At 36.5% G+C, this 21,527-nt stretch overlaps 1 protein-coding gene across 1 annotated transcript in view; it reads left to right on the top strand.

Moving 5' to 3' along the window:
• CTDP1 (CTD phosphatase subunit 1) overlaps positions 1–21,527 on the top strand; it is a 96,728-nt gene that overhangs the window by 61,999 nt on the left and 13,202 nt on the right. Inside the window, exon 12 of the mRNA XM_058803658.1 lies at positions 5,343–5,521. Coding sequence (XP_058659641.1) covers positions 5,343–5,521 — 179 coding nt within the window. The remainder of the gene's footprint in view (positions 1–5,342; positions 5,522–21,527) is intronic.

Genomic DNA, 21,527 nt, shown 5'->3' with positions numbered 1-21,527 from the left:
CCTCATTCTAAAGGCCTGGCTTGGAATATAAATGAAAAATCTGTTTACTGCCTAAACTAAAAAAAGCTACCTGTGGTTAGTGCCCCTTCATAGAGGAAAAAGGCAATCACCTCCCACTCAAAAATATACCATAAAGTATTTAGAAAAGCAAAATGTATTTTAAATGATACTTTTTGAGTATGAAGCTTTCTTATTCTGGAACTCCAGCTGCTGAGGAACAAAGCGGTAATGTCTTTAATTAATACTTTTCTATTACAAAAAGACAGTAAAATGTTGTAGTGTTTCCTTAATTGCAAATGAAGAAGCTACTGGTAAATATCACTGGGGGTGTCTTTTTGTTGAAAGGTAGCTACAAAAATGATTATGAATACAGATATTGTAAGTGATAAAAATTGCAAAGAAAAACACATTCCCTTATTTTGAAACTATTTGGATATTCTGAAAGCTTGTCATAAAACCATTTTACACCATTAAAACCAGATTCTTTGTTAAATTTATTCACAGAGTAAATAACTGCTGATATATGATCATTAATACAAATTCACTTCAAGTATTTTTCCTTATTCTAGGAAAGGTTTGTTCTATTTTGAAATTTCAGTTAACTCTGTCTTTATGTACTACTATATTTCTTAACACTTTGATTTTGCTTTTTTGCTGTTTGGCTTCACTAGAAATTAAGACTATTTTATAGATATATTGTTGAACTCAGCTGTTTTTATCAAGGGTACAATGGAACACATACATAAAAACTAGATTAATGCTGTGTTCAGTAGAAGATAGCATTCAAATAGGCATCTATCACAGAAACTTTACTCTGACATATGAAGTTGCATAGTTAGCATCTGATTGTGCTTAAGTTTGTCATATGGGTAACGTGTATTATGCTGTTTAGCACAGAACCCGGTGGGATTTGAAATTAAGGGACTGCCTGTGAAAGTTAAGTGAACCAGCACTTCACTTTCTGCCTCCTGCTCGTGCAGGGGCTCTGCCAGTCCTGTCGTGGCCTTTCGCTCTTCCTTGCCGTGTTGTGCTGCTTTTGTGTCCAGCAGTTAAACTTTCCGAGTCAATTGCACAAATATCAGCTCTTCTGTCCCTCTCCTGATAAACCTTTCCTTGCTTTACCAAATGCCTGGTGTACACTTAGAGGAGCTTGAGGAAAGAGAGGACAAGCATTTGTGACTGTGCCACAATAATGATTTGTCAAGTGATTGTGTGTGCTGTCTAGAGAGCACTGTTGGGTGACCTCTTGCAAGCTGGGTTATGGGAATATAACTGCACCTGCTTTAGAGTTATCAGTGCTGTATTCATTTCTGCAAATTACTTTATAGTGTGGAGTTAATAAACTTGTGCAGTATTATTTGCATTTCTTTTGCTGCAGACAGAGCAGTTTTGTTTTCACCCCTCAGCACTGGAAGGTTTGCAAGTTCAGTGCACAGCTCCAGAAAGATGGAGCCACCACTCTCTCTAGTTTGATTTACAATCTAATACCGCCATTCACTGTTAATTTCACATGCTCAGAAGTGCTGCTTGGTTTGTAATTTTCAGTGTCCTTTTTTCTACCTCTGTCTTCTCATTTTGCTGCTCTTTTAAAGTTTCTAAAGTCAGTCAACTGATTTCTGTACCAAAAAGCAATAGTTAGGGACAAAGCAGAGGGGAATGTTGGAAAGGAGCCAGGGGTAAAGATTACAGGATCATTTTAGAGTGATTTTTTGACTTTATATACCACGGGGGGAATATAAGGTATATATTGAAACCTTTTGACACATTCAAATGGCAGACTATATTATTTTTTACCAGTTCTTCCTAAAATAAAATACATTCAACACAATCTGAAAAATACGCGCTCAGGATGCACACGTTTTATGCTGAAATGGAGTTGAGTTTTAGCTGTACTTAATGTCAGCACTGATTGCTTGCATTGCTTACAATGAACAGATGTTTTTGTGGCAGTAGAAATAGACCTAAAGAACTCCTTGTAAATACTTGGTAGGTTGGTTTTTTTCTATTTCTCCCTTAACTTACACAATCAGTTGGAGCAAAAGTCTCTTTGGAAAGACTGGTGGGGAGGGGCAGAAATGTGTACTGGAGCACAAAATTTATTGCTGTTTATCAAGCCTATTCTTTTTGTAGATTTTTTTCCATACCAGTAAAGAGGTGTTTCAGACAATTGTACCACTTTTGAGATCTTTTAAGCAGTTCCAAGTGTTATCCTGTTGGCTGTCTAAGGTAGCTTCTCAGTTCTAATAGAACTTAAATGCCAAAGCACTTGCTAGTTTAAGCACAAGAATTAAAGGTTATTCACAGCTCCTTTTTTTTTTGAATATGTAGTTTGCATTACTGTGTATGTAGTTGTTAGTTCCAAAAATTGTATAGTTCTCTGTCATATTAATAAAGCTGTATCAAAACATTGCCTGTAACTTAATTTAAGGAAAAATTGAAGTTGCTCATAGCAGTTTATTTTTTTGGTGTTTTTCTTGGAGTCTTAATTCATTTTAAATGTATAAACTCAGCTTCTGGAATAAAAACATTTTTGGCTCATCTGGCTGGTTAGTGTTATGGAAGGCTTTGACTTCCCTTTTAGCAAAGCTTAATGTACTTTTCAGCTCTTAATTGGAGAATGAGGCTAAAAATCTCATTGCTTTTTGGTCTTTATACTTTGCATGAGTGCATGCTCTACTCCTCCTAAACGAGAAATAAAATGGCTTTGTCACATGATGACTTTTACTGGCTTTTGTAATTGAATGTTCAAGAGTTGCCAGGCTTTTGATTCTCTTGCTGAATTAAACAACTTCCATCTTCAAGGGATGAATAATTTTTCTTTTTCAATGTTAATTATTGTTGCTGGGTTATAAAAGTCTATTTTAAAGGTAGCTGCTATGGGCACTAAAGCAGTAAACATCTCTTCACTGTATCTTACCAGTAAGATTTGGAATTAGCTGGCATTTTCTTCTGAAGTGTTATATGTTGCATTTATATTAATCATAAAATCCAATAACATAAGCTGAAGCTATAGTTGGTTCTTGGTACATCTGTATCTGTCATATTCTGAATCAGATTAAAAATTTCCTCTGTTCTTTGAACTTTCTTATTTATTCAAAATTCAGGTGTGTGTGTGTATATATATATATATACATATATATATATTCAGGTATAGATAGATAGTTGATGTTTAGTTACTAATGAAGTTTTTTTACCTGTTAACTTGTTCAAGTGTCATGGGCTGAAATCTCACTGCCTCAATGAAAATACTGTTTGTTTTCCATTTCTTTTGAGAATTGTAGAAGATGATGATGTAACACTTAGATTTTTCAGCACATTTGCAATTTAGCCAATAATTAAGCAGGAATTCATGTTTGGGTGCCTTTCTAGTTAGAGATTTGTAGGGACTATCCCACATCATTTTCATATGCAATGATTTTTTTTTTAATTCAGTGTATTTCTGTGAAATGGCATATATTTGTGCACAACTAATTCTAGTAATTCTGATATTAAATGGCATTTCAGATTTCAAACAAATAATGTTATCATTGTACAGGATGAAGGAAAAACAGACATGGCAATAACTAGACTGCTAGTCTGTCAAAATTGTTCACACAAAGTATATTTTAAAATACTATCAAACTTCACTTTGAGACAGGCATCTGCAATACTGAATGTCTATCAGCCTAACTTTATCCTTTGAAAACCTTAACATATTTCGTAGTGACAACATAGTTTTAAACTTAAGACTTGCTGGAAAAGTATTGCCTTTGGAATGAAGATCTGTGATTTTTAATGTTAAAGACTTGCAGAAAAGGAGTTGTTAGAGCTGTGGATCTGTGCTGTCGATTACTGGCCATGTCAGCTACCCGGAGAGTCTTCTACCAAATCTATACAGGCAGGGTCTTCCTGCCATCCCATCCCAAACAATAAGCTTGAAACATTTGAGACTTCCACTGCATTCTGTACATACAGGAAATTCCCCATCCTGTGTACTTCACATTCTTCTCCTTGGTTCACCATTGGCTTATCTCTAGCACTGCTTTCAGTCTCTCTGATTTAATTTAATTGCATTCCATGGTTCTTATTTGCGATGCACACCATAATTTCTGTACGTAGGAAAAATGGTTTTGGACTAATATTATGGTATTTGACCCAGCAATTCCTACAGTTTATACCTGAAACTGCCGTCTGGATTTAGATGTGCTGAACTGGTTTGCATATGCTTTTAACAAGCTAAACAAGGAAATTAAAGGTCCATTTATGAATGACCAAATATAAATTACTGTCTTACAGCTTTCTTTAAGCTTTTTGGATTATATGTATAAAAGCAGCAAATAAACAGCATAAAAATTTTTAGACCATTTTCATATGCAGATATTTTTCTCCTTGATAAAGCTGATGTGGATTAGTGAGAACAAAGAGTAGTAGTGAAGCATATTTTAATTTATGTTGAAATAAGCTGCTTCTAGGAAAAATTCTTTAACATCAGTAGAAAAATGCTCACACATGGCTTACTTCCATGTCTCCTGCCAGTCACACAAATTGAGAGACTGGGAGGATCTCCACCTATATTTTCTTATGTTTTTATCTCTTTTTGAAGGTTGAATGCTAACTCAGAGAGATTATAACCTTTTGAAGCTCATTAGGGTAGATCATGAGTATGATTTGCTTTTAATGATGGTTTCAGCAAAGCCAGGCCTGTCACATCAAGTTCATAGGTTTTGAGAGGATTATCAGATCCTATGGTAACTTTTCAAAAGTAAGACAAACAATTATTTAACAAAATATGTAAACCTTTTGATAGATTTGTCCTTATTAATTCGCACAATCAGGCAGTCGCGTTAAAATGGGGTTTGTACTTTCTGTTCCATTCATACTGTATTATATAGAAATTGACTTCTTTACCATTATATATGTGTCAAGGAATACCTCTAAATGTAAGAGATCTTACTGGAGATTTTAATTTGCCTTGCCCAAGTGATTCTATATGTTATAATAATATAAAATGTATCTAGTAGAAAGTATGCATCAGTATGTTACAATAGTATAAATCATCTATCTCTTTAATTTCAGAAGACAGCACTCTTTTTTTAATAGTTTCTTGTGTGACTATCATCTATGTGAGAATATCTGCCTTAAGCTAAGCATAGAATAAATGTAGGTTATTGGAATAAAATGTTGCTAGAGTTGTTACAGAAGCTGTGTTGAAGACCTTGGGGTTTAATTTAAATTTTGACAGAGAAGGCCAAGGAAACTTGAAGCATATTCTTAATGATGATTTAAGAGTGATCCAATGATTATGAAAGATTAATACAGAGCTGTCTCGTGGAAGATAAACTGACTCCTCCACTCTTTGGCAGGTGGATGACATCTTAGGAGAAGGCAGTGACGAAAGTGACACTGAAAAAAAAAAGCCGGAAGAGGAAGGTGAAAAACCTCAGACTAGTGCAACAGAGACTCTAGGAAGGAAAGCAGATCAGAGACCTGGATCATCATCATCGTCATCAAGTGAAAGAAGTTTAACAGGCGGTGTACCCAGGTATGAATTTTTCAAATGTAAGAAGTGTTCATGATGTTTCATTGTGTTTTTGCTTTCAGCATGCTTTCTTACAATCTGGTATTTGCCATCTGATGTGAAATTATACGTAGGTAACTTTTTCTTTTAAGTGTCTGAAGCTGTCATGCTTATCTCTGCAATGTTTTGGGATTTATTTTAGGAAGTGGTCCTAGTAAATGTCTTATTGAGAACCAGTGTATCACCTGTTCAGAAAGAACTGAAGGCAACTGAACTGCACTTCTTTTAAAGTTGTCTCAATGCTGTGTAAGATACAGACCCATGTCCTCTGCAATGTTACTTTAAGTAAAATAAAGTATGGTTTGTAAAGCTATGCTTTTTTTTGTCCTGAATTTTTGAGACAGTTTTATGTTGTTCAATGAGGTTGTTAGGATGCTTTTCTACTTAGAAATTTAAACTTGCTAGTCTCTTCTTCAAAATTGATTTTAGTGTCCCAGCATTGACTGTTGGATAATGACTATCAACCAAGTTGCTAGTATACTAGAACTTAATAAGCTAAGTGCTTATGTTAAATATGTTACTGAATGGTTCTCAATTTGCAGCCTGTTAATACTTTTTAAGCTTAACAATTTAGACTAAGCAATATATGATTTTAATTTAGAATTGCAAGTGTCATAATCTTGTACTATAGAGTGCTGAAAGTGAAAACGTGACTCAGATGTGTGTTGTGGTTCCTTTCTGCTCTCTAACCAAACTCAATTCCCAACCATAAGACTTTAGGCTCTAACACTTTTTCCAAAATAAGGATAAGTAGTAGGTTGTAAGCAACTCACATTATTTTAACTTTTCTGAGCTTTGTTCTAGCACACAAAGAAGGTATGAGAGAAACTACAAAGACTGCCACAGAATGTGATATATAAATGTTTATGGAGATATTTTGAGTGAGGTAGTAATGTTGCCTTATTGTAGAAAGAGCTACAGGAGAAACTTGCATAGCCTTTTAGTTTATCATGGGTATTTCTAATCATTGAACTTCTTTAGAAAAAAGTCTGCAGGTTTAAAGAATTTGATTTGTCTTAAATGGATAGAAGAAAAATTTTCTCCCAAGTGAAGTTTGAAAGAGGAAAGACAAGCAAATGATGAATGTTTCAGAACACAGTTTGAAGCAGCAAGGCATGTCACTGTTAAGTCATCCTAATATCGTGATGTTTCATTGTGTGAAAGACATACCAGTTTTTGGAAACCAAAAGGAAGAAAGAGTCACATTAAGGAATACTGCTAAATAACTATTCCCCAAGTATGGTGTAAAAAGATAGAGCAATTGCATTTGTAATTATGTTTTATTCCATATACAGAAAGGTTTTTAAATAAGCTTGGCAATACTTCTTCACTCAGAAACTATATAGACATAGTAATGTTCTTGATGGGATAAAGTCTTTGAGCAGCTTCTTAAGTAACTTTTCTATTCTTTCCACCTCTTAAGAGTTTTCTTGTCAGTTTGCTATATTGTGTTCAGTATTGAGCTTGATAGGCATGCTGGAAAACATACAAAGTGCTGGTTCAGATGCTGACCCAGTGTCTACTGGGCAGGAAATTCTGCTTGATAAGAAGGGAGCCTGTCATTCCAATTACATTTTAAGTTTGAAGCTTTAAACTGAAGTTTTCATGTTCAGTAAGTTTTTAATGTGCTAAAAAGGTACTGTATAAGAGGGGAAACTCAAGAACAGTCTCTGAAAAACAGAAGATGAACAAGAAACAGTCCACATATGATCCAGTACTCCTAAGATCTGGCTCAGCTCATTCCTATTAGAGATGAGGCCTACAGAGACTGTAGGTTTCTGCTGCTCCTCTACACTTTTCCAGTAGTTGCTGACACTGGAGCCATAACACTTAAAAAAAAACCAAAAAACTAGCGCTTACATTTATTGTTAGTCTTCAGTCTTGAAACTTACAGAATACCATGATCATTTCTCTGATTCGTGCCACTTCTGAAATTCTCAAGCATGGAGGAAAAAATAATCTTTGAGAAAACTGATAGGCTTCGTTCTCCTGGATCCATTGCTAATTCATAATCAAGGAAAATTGAGCTCAGAGGCTCAATAATCCCACAACTATCTTTTCAGTGCCCATTTACTGAAAAACAGAATTTTAAGGGGAACAGTGATATTTTGAATCCTAAGTGTTTTCTTTCAAATATAATAGTACTTCCTTAGAACAGCCACTCTTCTAGAAGACAAAAATTAGAGTTTTCCTTTCTTTCTTACTGATAGAAAAGACTGCTGCAAACTCCAGTGCAAAATTTTGTTGATGACATCTTTTTATCCCAGTTGAATGAATATATTCATTGTCACTGTAACTTTATTCCAGTTTTTTAAATAGATTTAATTTAAGGGGACTAACTGCTAAAGAAAAGGGGATCAAAATATCTGTATGTGGTCAATGCTTGGATGTTCAAGAAAACATTTAACCTTAACCTTAAGTGAGCAAATCATAAAGTTAACAATTGCTTGTGTTTGCAGGTAATTGGAAAGTGTTGTTTGTCTGAAGAAAATTCAAATTAATTTTGCTCTTATTGGTAGAACTTCTCCCACATAATTGTTTCAAACTTGTCATCTGAATTCTGTGGTGTGTCATTATTCTGAACGACTTACTTACATTTCTGGAGCCATTAGAATTTTCCATGCATAATAGTGAGGTCCTTTTGAAAATCTCTTGTTCAGACTCCCTCAGTAAGAAGCAGAGTTCATTATTGGAATTGGCCACAACTAGAGGATCAGTTCATTTCTAGAACTGCACTGTGGTTTTGGCTGTGGGCCTGCCATGTCAGTGGCCATGGGATTACAGAGGAACATGTCTCATTTTAAAGACTGTTCCCTCAAAGCTTATTCCATATAGATTTGTGTTGTTGAGGCAGCACTTCAGTTAAGCATTGGTGAGTGAGATTGAATCTTGCAGCTTGTTCAGGGGGATAAGATCTCTGCATAGAATTACAATTGCTGGAAAACTACAGAAAGCAAATACGGCCCGTTTATTGATTTTGGCAATGAGATAATGAATCCCAAATCAATCAAAGTATATTTGATAGGAAGAGCAGCTCATTGTTGTTCCTTGATGTAATTTGGTAAATAAATGCAGTTTTCCTACTTGAGTGTATTCAATGCATTTTAATGAGCGTCTCACTCTATTTCTGAGAGATCCAATATATCTCCTTAACAAAGTAGGAAACCCACTCAGCCTTTAAAGAGAATGTATAATCATTGAGTAGGGAAAAAAAATAGCCCTAAACTCTGCAAAGAGATCCTTGACAGGCAACCACCTTCTCTCCCAGTTGTGGGAAAGACTGATTTGCTGTAAGAATTTGCAGTAATAGGAGGCATTTGTCAGCTGGAAGCTGCTTCCCTGGAAATGCTTCTCTTAAGGTGAAGCAAATTAAGGAAGTTCAACACAGATGATGTGATGGCTCCAATTTTATAGATTATTACACTTGCAAAGTTTCAAATTTTGTTTGAGTCTGTTTCACAGAAAACAGCCAGAATTTGTCTCCCATTATTAATTTCATGTAAGTTCAGCATTCTAAATTAAATGTCTGAGAGAAGAAAGCATCCTTCAGGTAATAAGACAATGTGATGAATATTTTTATACATAACCAAATTCTGACTGATTTTTGCAAGGTTGTTACAAGTACTTTTTTCTTGGGTTTAAAACTTAACTTATGTGGGTAATAAAACACCTGGATTGGCCAGCATGTTCCAGTCTGTACAGTACTCTTGTGATTCAATGACTATTCAGAGGGATGTTTTGAGATGTTAGGAGCTGAAACTTTCACCAACTTTATTTTTCCCAAAACTATTGATTGCATTCAACCTCTAAAGTAGAAATTTTTCTTAATTCCTTTGGGTACATTTTTTTCTTGGCATAACAATTGTTCTCATAGTTACTGCAAGCTGAGAGTATGTTTAAATGACTGAATTCCCTTATATTTGTAACACTTTGGAAGTAAACAGACTCTTTGATGTAGTCCACATAAGCAATTAAAAAATTACAGCAGTTTCAGTGAGGTTTTCTTTCCCAGAAGCAATGGTGAAACACTCCAGACTGAAATCCAGGATCAGCTTCTAAAGAAAAGTGCTTCTGTTGGCAGCACATCTTGCTGTTTTCACATGAGCCAGCTGTTCTACAAAATTTTAATGTCATTCCTCTTTGGAAGTGATTTTGATGAAGACTTTAAAATAGAAGACGATTCTGAGCATGCAAGGCATAATTTGCTTCTGTACTTATATATTAAAAATAAGTTTTCATATAGGAATGTTTTTATTTGAAAGAGCTCTTGTTACACAAAATTTCCACATGAGAATATCAATACTGAGGTAATAACAGCTTTTTGAAGCTATTTGAATTAACTTTTTTTTTTCCTACAAAGGTAGGGGTTTTTTTTTCAAGTGTGCGTTGTCCCAAGTACTCTACCCTCTGCTACATTGAATCAAGTTGCTTTCAGTTTGCCAGCTAGAAAATTGTAGGTCCAGGTTCTAGAGGATTTGAATAAATGGAAACAAGTGCTGAATCTCAGTTGATAGTTTCTGTATGAAGGGTGTGCCTTTTTCAGGCCCTCTTGAAAATTGTCCAAATGTGCTGAAAACCAGGAGTCCTTCAGCTGTAATCTTTATCTGATAGGCTTAAGATCTGATTAGTGACCACCTCCAAAGCTTCATTAGGGTAGCTTTAGACAGCTGAGGTGCTTCCCATCCCCTTTTAAACACATTCTTTGGGTTATTAAGACATTGGTTTTTTGACAGTGGTGCTTTTGCTTTCTGTGTTCTGTTTAGGTTGATTATCTGCTTCTTTTTGTCTTTGTCTCACATATGTGTGGTAAAATTGACCTTTCCTAATTTGTCTTTCTGAACCTGTCCTTCTATCCCTTCCTCTCCTTGGAGAAAAAGTAGTTGGAGATAGGTTGTTTTGCTGACTTGAACTTTCTGCATCTGTTAAATCCCACCCTTTGTATCTTATCTTCTTTACAAAGCAGAGAAGATGGTTTTATGTGCCAAGGATGTTTGTGCTTGGAAAGTGTAGTTACAGACCATGCTTTGTTTCATTTAAGTAGCTGTTCTTCATGAAAAGTAGATTTGATTGAAGTGAAATAGTATCCAAGCTCTTAAGTAATTCCTTCCCTATAGCAATCTTTTTCATAAACCTTTGGTGAATACTGGGGAGTTATTCTGAGTGTGTCTTTACTCATTGATCTGTGGACCTTTAGCTGAAACCTGAAAATTAAGAGGTTTTTAAATCAGAAAAGTTTAACAGTATTAGAATGTAATTGCAGATATCTAGAGAAGTCACTGACAAACTCAACTGTTCCAATATCATATTGGATGCATCTTATAATTACCAGTGGAAAATTTAAAAATGCTCTAGAAGGAATTGGGAACTGGAAATGTTCCTATTCAAACTGTGTGCCAACATGTTTTTGTTTATCCCCCCAGTTATTATCTTTAGATCCCTTTTTTGTAAAGATGCTGATCATATCACTTGGCTGTAAACACACTTCGAAAAATCATCATTCTTATACTATGGCCTCAAAAATGTTATATATAATGAGTAGTGCTTCATTTGCAAGTGAAGTAACAGAGATTGCTGGGACAGTCATTCTTTTGAAGGAGTATTTGAAGGCTTTTACAATAGAGAACACAAGCATTCAAATGGCTGTGATAGAGCAAGTCCTGTAACAGTGCCACTAGAAGACAGAGATTTTTCTTCTCACTAATGAGGTGAGAATTTCTTATAAAATGGAATTTCTTATAAAATGCTGAGTTACCCTGTAATTAATTTAAAACTATTACACAATATAGTTTTCAAGCTCTCTGATAAGAGAAACTGCTTGCCTTTTTTTTTCTTCTTCTTCTTATTAGAGCAGGATGAGGGATTCAGCATGACTTCTGCCCTGAGGAGCCTGTCAGCTGCAGGCAGTGCTTGTCTGTGTGTTTTCTCAGACCAAAGGGCAGGTCAGAGTCAGGTTTTTTCCACCATGTGAAATAATTTAAGTGGAAAACTACTTTTTATGTCTGTAGCCACCAGAAGAACTGTGAGGCCTGTTTGTTACTCGTGGCTCAAAAAACAAGTTACTGTGCTGGCCACTTGCTGGTCTTTGGCATCTCCTCAAATAAGAAGTTACCAGCCATCTTCTATTCAAGAGTAGAATTGTTGTGGACAAGTCAGTTTGTCAAGTGAGGGGAAAGGAGTGCATCCTGTGGAGAGGGAGTGCGGAATTCTTCTTATGCTGGTGTTTCTCCACTGGGGAGATACCTGCCTTCTAAAACAGCTGTGAAACAGTTTATCTGCATCTTAACATTTGCTCTCCAGTGACGCTTGCCATTCTCACTGAAGAGAGTTAACAGTATGAAGGATCTCTAACTCCTTAGGTGCCTTCCAGCTGGTCAGACAGTATTCAGCCTTCAGCTATTTATAGAGTATTGTTCACTTCTGTTTAAAGTCTGCTTTTGTTCTGGAGATTTTTTCTTCTGTGAGCAGAAAGGAGTACAAGGAACACACAGATTTGGTCAAAGTCACAAGGGATTCTCTCTTTAGGTCTACATTTCAGGTCATTTAAGGCTTTAAATGTGTTCCATTCTGTTTCAAAGCTACAGTACCAATTGTCTTTCCTTAACATTTCAAGGAATCTTTTTGAATTTAAGATTGACTCATCCAACTCTTTTATACACAATATTTGAAATAATGGCATTTACAAAATGGCAGTAATATTCTGTTTGTTTACTGTGTCTGAACTGGATAATATGTCTTTGTTGGATGCATTGCAGGAGTTTGCTCAGATGCATGTTGTTGCATGCTTCTTAAATAGCTTTTCACAAAGGATTCAAAATTCCATTGCCATGAAAGTATGATACAAAATTTGCTCTGCTTCCTAGGAAGTCTTTACTAATGGAAAGGTCTCTGTAGATTTTTTATGCTAAAAATGTGATTTTCAAGTTTTTTTTCTCAATATTCAATTTAATTAAATCTGCATTCTGCTATAATGAATGCACTGTAAAATTAGGGCTTGTGTTTTTTCCTTCCCATGGGGGGGGGTGAGATAAAATCTATATAAATTTGTTAGGTTTTTGATGAGAAATTATCTTTCCATTTATATCTTAAACTTCCACATCTGGTCTGTGTGTCCTTTACTTTTAGATTTTGTTTAATTTTCTTCTGTTGGTGTGGTAGAGGAGCTTTTTATTTTATTCTTAATTTAAATGAATTAGGCTTTATTATCTCATATAGAAAAATTCATGTGGACAAGTCTAAAAGCTTAAACATCATCAAGCATAGTTAGAACTACTCTAGCTGTTCAGAAAACAATTAGCAAAAGCATAAAATAAATGGATATATTGTTTATTTCAGATTTCATCAGAGGTTAATCAGAGAGGATATTTAGTGGCAAATGTTTGAAAGCAGAAATGTGAGAAATGAAGGAGTTTCTGTATACAAAGTAAGTAGTACTCAGCCAAGAAGCAAATGATAGCAGTGAGGGTTCCTGTGGTACTTGGAGGTTGTATCTCCTGCAGTGTAGTAGCCCAGGTGAGGAGTGTGCCTTTGAAGTGCTTTGGTGTGGCTCCCTAAGGGATCTCAGGGTTCACCATTTCCTTTAGGTGAGTGTAATCTGGGGTTTCACTCCAAGAGCTTGCTGTGAACCAGCCACTAATGTACCTTCCATCCAGAGAATGAGCTGAGAGGTTGTCCAGAGTAAAACCCTATTTGTGCCTTAATCAGCTGTAAGGCCCATGTGCATGGATGCCAAATGTATTGTCTCAGTGTATACAGTGTCATCACGACAAAAGTTTAAAAGTCACTGGAATTACTCTGTTTAAACTTTTATGTGCTTACAGAGTTGGATTCCTTTTTTTATCTCTTTTGATATTCATACATCTAGACAGTGAACACAATTTTGCGGTTATTTCTTGAGCATTTAAATGTTGGTACATTGCAATACGCTATTTTAAAATTTCAAGTGGTTAAATTACTTAAATTATAAGCACAACACTGATAAATGGTAAAAACAGCTGTATAAGCAATGAATGCATGGCTCAGTTTCTTTATGAAAGCACTTAAGTAGATGAGTCATTCATATCTTCAAGCTTGTTAATGATTTTAATGGCCTAAAGTTTCAAACTGTTACTGAAAATATACCTACTACAGCTTCAGTTAAGTTGCAGACTAAATTACAGTTGTGTTTCCAGCTGCTGATTAGTCTTGTTGGTAAGCAGAGTGCATCCAGTTGTCAAGAAGACTAAGAAAAATACTTGAGAAAAGGAATCTGAATATTCAGTATGTAAGGGAAAGTTTGCCTCCTGTTTTTTTCAGAGAAGTCTTCTCTGCAATTTTGCAGTTAGCTTTACTCATATAATGTCTGTAACACTCTAATGTCATCCAGTTACACTGAAAAATTACAATTTATATTAGAAAGTCTATTCTTGGCTACATATATAAATTGCATTTGCAGCCTGCAAGACTTGGAAGTGATGAGTCCATTCTTCTGATTAGGAGGACTTACCTAGGAAAGTAAGCAGTCCAACAGCTTAATTATCTGTAATGTGTGCAAACAATTTCTTGCACACTCAGGGAAGAGCCTAATAGGCACTTGTACCATCTTCAGCTTTAGATACATGAGCTGCTGCTGCATTGAGAAAATCAGAAAATTGTATGTGATTCATGTATTCACTCTGCTCTTAGTAGAGTCTTAGTCATGAATTACCATAATCTCCGTTTTCAATGGTCATGTGGCTTGAAATTGTGTTTTATCCACATACAGAAAGGTAGGCACAAAACCAGATACATTCAGATGAACTGAAGGAAGTTGTAGAAAGCAAGCCTCTGGGACTCTATAGAGTTTTTTTCCAGAGTAGCCCCTGGGAAGTTATTCCTTTTGCAGAATTTTGCAAGGAACCCTCTTCCCAAATTCATAATGAGACAGATGACACTCTGAAAACTCTTCCTGCCACAGGAATCTGTTCCTATTTTCTGGTTTTCCCACTGTTTTCTAGTATCATGAGTTGTCCAGGGAGAAGGAATTCAAATTTTGAGCAGATTTGCAGAGATAGATCACTTAATGTCTTGTCTTTATAATGTATAGCCTGGGTTTGTTCAGCTATGGCCCTTTTTTCCCTGAGAGCTGATGTTGTCAGTATGTAAAACACCTGGGAACCCAATGGATTGGGTTTTGAGGCAATGGAGAATGAAAATGGTGGGAAAGTAGATCTCATTATAGCAGGTCTGCCCATCTCTGTTCTAGTGCTGTGGCTGTGGAGGCAGGACCAGCATGCTGCTGGGTTTTTCTTCTAAAAGTTTTGGAATGTATTTGAGTGAAAGATGAGGAGAACAGGCAAGAGTAATGGTGTACCAGATGTGTCTCCTCAAGTTCTTCTTGCCCTCAGATGGTTGCCCAGGTGTTCAGCACTGGGAGCAATTGCCATAACAGAGAAGAATAATTTCATATTGCTGCAGGCCTAATCTAGCATTTGTTCTGCATCAGGGTTCTTCACATGATCGCAAAGTTTCTGGTGTTTGATGGCTTCTCTGGTCTTGGAGAAGCATGTGCTACTTGTGTAAGGAGTTCTCAAAAGAGCTAGAGAGGCAGGGCAGTAGTGCTGCAGGTTTTAGTATCTCCAAGGATGAAGCCTCAACAGCCTCTCTGGATAAGCTGTGCCAGTGCTTAATCACCATCACAGTGAGAAACTATTCCCTGATGTTTAGAGGGAACTTAGGTATTTCAGTTTGTACCTGTTGCCTCTTGTCTTGTCACTGTACACCACTGAGAAGAACCTGGCTCCATTTTCTTTACATTTTCCAGTCAGGATTTTGTACATGTTCATTAGATCCACACTCCACTCCATCAGGAGTCTCTGAGGATCCTGAGACACATAACCGAGGGCCTTAGTGAAGTACCCTCTGCTTTTCCCTCATTACCTAGCCAGTGATTTCATTGTAGAAGTGTATCAGGGTTGGTTAATCAGTTTCCCCTTGATGAACCCAGTTCATCTCTACTGATCACTTTGTCCCTCATGTGTCTAGAAATGGTTTCTTGGATCAGTTGCTCTTTCACCTTCCCAGGGACTGAGGTGAGGCTGACCTTCCCTCAGTCCAGCTCCTGTTCAAGGTAGGAGTGATATTTGCATTCCTGCAGTCATCAGGCACATTTCTCAACCACCCTAATCTCTTAAAGACTGAGAGTGGCCTCCCAATAACATCGCTCATCTCCCTTGGCACTTGTGGGTGCATCCCATCAGGGGCTATGGAGTCAGGTATGACCCATTTGCTTAAGAGTCCTTTCCTGTGCTGTTCCTCTTCCTTGCTGGAGTCTTTCGCCATCTTCTCTGGCCTCTGAAGATTTATCTTGCTAGTAAAGAAAGACTGAGGCAAAAGAGACACACTTACCTCAGCTTTTTCTGTGTCTGTGTGACTGGCTCTCCTGCCCCATTCAGCAGCAGGCTCATATTTTCCAATTTCCACATTTTTCCATTTCATACTTATGGTACAAGACCTTCCTGTTGTCTTTGACTGCATCAGCATCTCAGGGTCATTGCAGCTAAGGCTGCCTTCAGCCTTCCCACCCCCATGTCTCTGCCTCATTCATGCCTGAGGTCCAGCAGAGCAGCTGCCCTCCCTGGCTTCTCTGTTGCTTGCCCTGCCACTGTGCAGGGCTGTGGCAGAAAGGCTGAGGTCATACTGTGCCCTGAAGGAGTGAAAATATCTGAGCAATGTAAGAGCTGGATACAAACTAATGGACACTGAAATGCTGGAGGTGAGCTTGTATAAACTCAGGTCCAGCACCTCCAAGCAGCACAACTTCCCACCAGCAGCTTCTTTTGAATAGCTTGTACACCCTCCAGAACTAAGGATGGGATGCTTCCAGTGTGCTATCTCTGAAGGGCTTGTTTTGAGTGTATTTTCCATTATTCCACTGCTTTTCCACCCATCTGGGAACATTATGTGGAGCTGCAGTACATAAAGGTGGGTCTTGCAGTGCCCTGGCTTCTATCAGTGGGTCTAAATTTTGCTTGCAGTCTCCTGCAATGTGCTCATGTTGCACCTGATAATACTCAAATTACATGAGTTTTCTGGTGGCAAGAATAACCCAGATTATCCTGTGAGACTGACCTGATCTTTGTACGTCTTGCTGGGAAGAAAGGAAGAGAAATAATCCTCCCCACAAAGTCTTGTTGCCCCTGTTTTGTACAGGTGTGAAAACTAAGGAGCATTTTTTGTAAGAATAGTTTTCTGTAAAAATACTTGATACAAAGCTGGCTATTAAAAGCTGTTCTCACTAAAAATTGCTTTCTCTAGATACTATTGACACATTGCATCAAAATATGGAAGAAAGAAGGAGAAATAACCATGTTCTCAGTGGAAAGGCTCATCTTCCAAAAGAGCTCAACAACAGTGACATAAACTGTAACAAGTCTTGAAAGTTTTCCTTCACTGTACCAATTAAAACAACTTTGATAATTGGTGTCATCTCCTGCAGAGTTGTAGCATTGCTAAATCTTTTTACATTAAAAAATAACCCCTCAAACTGTTCCTATTGCCTGTATTTGTGAAGTTCTCCTTTCAGCGTTTCATGGATTTAACCTCTTTCACTGTTCATAAAGGAAAATATATGAACTTTAAGTGATGCTTTATAACAGGAGCTTAGAGCATGAGTATAAAGTTGATATTAAAGTGTAATAGCTATGACATCTATATTGCTTATCCAGGGAATGTCTTTTTTTCCAGCAAAACACTTTGCAGTTCTTTTGAGTTGAGGAACTCTTCTCCATTTCATCACTTTTCCATTTCTACATGGCTGGATGTCTTAGGAAAAAGGCATGTTTTTCTTGTGAGGATGAGGGAGAATTTGAATTAACCAAGGTAGAAATTTTAGGGAAACTAATAGAAAAGATGTTAAATGTCAGGGATGATACCTTGATGTAAGGAACTGGATATTTCTCGGGGGTCAGAGCAAAGACAACCCAGCTAAATCAAATCCTAAAGACAGTAGAGAAGAAAATATGCTCTTGTAAATCAAAATTAGGTGCTTTGGGTGTAAAGCACCACATACTTTGCATGGCAAAGTCATCACTGGATTTTCTTGCTGCTGTGATGCACTGTGAACAGTACAACCTTTCCAGGGATAATGGAATTATTGCATTTTCTTTCAGGTATGTCTTTCAGTGACTCCCAGTCTAGAGGAAGAGAATTTTCTGAATCACACTGTTTGAATGTCTTAAGAGTTTAGGTACAGGAATGCCTTTTGTAGATATTCTGTCAGTTACTCCTGCTGGTAGTGTTTTACAACTCTGTAATTGGTTAGACTTCCCATTATCTGAAGCCACTCTTCTAAATGAATATGCCATAGTATCTTTCTATAAATAAAAATGTGAATGAATAATTCCCATGGGCTGGCTGAGGCTTTTATAGTCTCTTGAATGCTTATTCAACATCATCTCTCTTCTCTCATCACCTGCTTCAACATCATCTGTCTTCTTTTTTTCCTTAGGCTTCAGAAAGTTGTTGTCAGTTTCCATTATATAAGAGCTTTTAAATAATCTTAAGATTTCTGAAAAGACAATTGATAAAACCCTATCTTGATTTTAAAAGGAAACTGTCAAGTCTATTACACCCTTCAGATGGCTTCCTTTTAGAAATCAAAATATGGCACATGTGTATGTTTATGTAGATATCAACTGTCCTTCCTGTCTGGAGATCATAAAATAAAACTGAAACTCTTCATTTCTTCGGCAGCAGGGACAAAAGGCTGTGTTCCACAAGCAAAAAAAAAAGCAAATTACAGTCTCTATAAGAAGAAATTTTAAGTGACTGCTGTCTTATGTATGTTTTGAAGATAAAGCATTTTTAAAGCAGTAATTTTTATACTGGAAGTTACATATATTGATCTAAAGAGATCAGCTTTTAATGATATAAATATTCATAGCTTCCTTTTGTCTTACACAGTTACTTATAAAAATTTAAAAGGGGATGGAAATGGGCAACTCTCCCAAAACCTAGACATCAGTTCTGAGGGATAAGCCTGGGTGCAATGGAAAGATCTCTGCAGTTCAACCTGGCCAGTTTTGCCCTGAAGATTCATCAATTAATCTTGTAGGAAAATGACTGTGTATTCTTATTAAAATATATTTTATTTGCTTCTCTGGAATATAGTGTTGTATATTTTTGTGCACCTATCTAATGCTTTAGAAAAGTATTAGGAATATTATTAAAATCAGGAGATGTGAGAAAGGTATGCTGTGTGATTAGGCAAGCTTCATGCTTGTAGCTCCATTTGGGAAGCTTGCACTGTTTTAATTTTCTTTATTCTCATTCTTGATGGTGACTTTTATGAGATTAAACAACAATGTTGACAGCCTGTAGCCTTAGGTTTCTTTAGAAATTGTATGATTCTGTGAGGGAAATTAAAGCTATAAGGACTTGCATTAGGAAAAATCACAGAAGGACATTGTTCACTTCCTTGCAGCTTCTGACAAGTTCAGAAATACTTGGAGTTCCTGCAAAGGTCTCATATAATATCTGTTAAAGAGGAACAGGCATTTTGGAAAGCCTCAGATCATTAACTGCATAAGGAAAAAAAAATCACAGGAGAGAACTGAGAGTGTGAACTTTCACACATCTAGACTATTAACTGCAGCTAAAATTAACCAAAGTGCTGGTTCACATTTCAATCATGAGACTTCAGTCTTGGTCTTGTATTTCTCTATATTTCCTACAAGGAGCAAATGCACAGCTTGTGCATGTTTGCTCAAAGTGTCAAGCTGCTAAATTTCCATTGCAGGGTTTTTTTTTCCTTTTTTTAAAATGGAGATTCTTATTCTCCTAAAGGCTTTTAGAAAGTGAACTGCACAGTCTAAAAGTTCTCAGGTCCAACCAAGCAAATCTTGGCACAGAATCAATGTGCACTGTGAGAGCCTGGGTTGATCCCAAGGCGTCCCTTTAAGGTATAGCTGGGCCTTTCCCACAGTCCTGAAATGACCAGAGTTGTGGTTATGCCTATTATCTCTATGTCAGCTGTCCTAAGAGAGCTGGCTCTGCTCACAGCTGCAGCAGCAGAATGGAACACATCCAGAGTGCTGCTGACTTGTGCCTGGTCAGTGGTGCTGATCTTGTCCTTGCTAATTATCACAATATTATCACAAATACCTGGGGTTTTTTCTTAAGTCTTACAAAGCAGGTGCCATAGCTGAAGTTCAATAGGACTGAATGACTTTTGCTGATTTCTCCTAGGATGAGTCTTTTTTGGAAAGAATATCTGAGCTATTTTTCTTGTACAGTGTTCCTAAAAAACTTGAATAAATTGTTTTCAGTAACATTTATATCCACAAAACATAAGATTTTTTTCACATCAAGTCTATCAAATATAAACAGCAGTTGAATTTTTTAACCTTCTTTCCTTTTTGTAAGAGATTTTTTCCAAAGCATTTCTCTATGGTTATGTGTTCCTTTTTCTGGCAAGTTCCTTTAGCATTTCATGGTATGAGTGAGGTATTCACTACTTAATCTGTCACCTAAATCTATTAAGCTTTATGTTAAGAATAATGTAAGTTGTTACAATAGTTCTAAGAAGATTTTTTTTTTTTCATTGTTCACCGAAAAACTGAACAGTGGTGCTTTGAACTTGTGCAAGATACTTTAACATAATTCTCTGGTATCTTTATGTTTCCCTCCACAATATGTAAATTGCCAAAAGACATACAAACTGCAGAAGATTACTTTTCTCACAAAGTGATGGGTTATAATACTTGTGCTTGTGTTAGACCACATGAGATGGGAAGATTGAAAATGCTTTGAAATACAGCATGGTTAGAGCGAGCATCTGCCTTTAGCCTCTTTTACTGTAAAACTGTGAAAATACCTACAAGTTGTTCAGGTGCAATAATACAATATCATTCAGTCCATCTGTGTCTGTGTGTGCAGTTATTGCTTGGCTTACACTGATACTATGGTTACACCTGTTAGTTAATATAGCAACTATGCAATTGAGATCAGGAAAAGAAGTGTCTTTGGAAAAGTGAAAAATAGCATAAAGCTGTCTTATACTGCTTTCAGTATTGGATTTGAAAGCTGGTTTGTATTAGTATGTTTTTTATCAAATTCTCTATATCAATACTATTTTTTGGTCATGGGTTTTCATATTTCAATACTATGTAGATTAACTGTGCAAGTTTACATGATGCTAAGTTCTAACAGTTCTGGTACTTCAGGGGAAGGATACACAAGCAATTAAAAATCTCTGTGTTAGTAGTATGTTACAAGACTTAGGAAAGAGCTGTTAAAATACATCCTTATTTTTCTCAATTCACTTAAGGTCTAAATAGGTTTTACTTGTGCTTTTCAATAGACATGTGCTGGTATCTGTAAAATGAATTGGGGAGTCTAAGTTGCCATTTTTTCTAGGGGCAAAAATTTGGAATCATAATATAGGTGATCAAGCAGGAGAGTTCCTTGTTCCCCTTGTCTCCTTAAATGTGTTAATAAATGCTAAAGTATGTGCAGGAATTGCTGTTATTATTACATTTCTCTGTTCTGACTTTTGATGTCTATAATGATTTAGTGACTCTGTCTATAACTAAAGAGTTCTGAGTGAATAATGAGATTGATTTCTCAGTAATGCCTCAATGTATTTGAAGTAGAAGTCTTTCTGTAGTCATTGCCTTTTATCACTGCAGAGCCATTAACTAATAGCTTCCATCCTGGGACAATGGAGGGACTAGAGCCTGAGGGAAAATAATTTTCTATAATATATCTGCAAGAAGCACCAATCTACAAGAGCTAGATTTTTGTAGAAGCAGACTTCAGAAATCATTTGTTACAATCATTTTGGGAAGAGTGAGGGCTGAAAAATTATGAGAGGCATTCACATAATCAGAGAGAAAGAACAGAAAGAAGAGACGTGCTTTTTAGCAGAGAATTCTTGTTTAACTGTGAGGTTACCTGAGGAAGAAAGTACAAAGCAATGAAAACACTTCAGCTTGGAGAAGAGGCCATATGTGGT

This window comes from Ammospiza caudacuta, chromosome 1, assembly GCF_027887145.1.
Source record: "Ammospiza caudacuta isolate bAmmCau1 chromosome 1, bAmmCau1.pri, whole genome shotgun sequence".
NCBI classification, from domain to species: Eukaryota; Metazoa; Chordata; class Aves; order Passeriformes; family Passerellidae; genus Ammospiza; species Ammospiza caudacuta.
The sequence above is the reverse complement of the archived record's forward strand: the minus strand, read 5'-3'. Positions and strand labels throughout refer to the sequence as shown.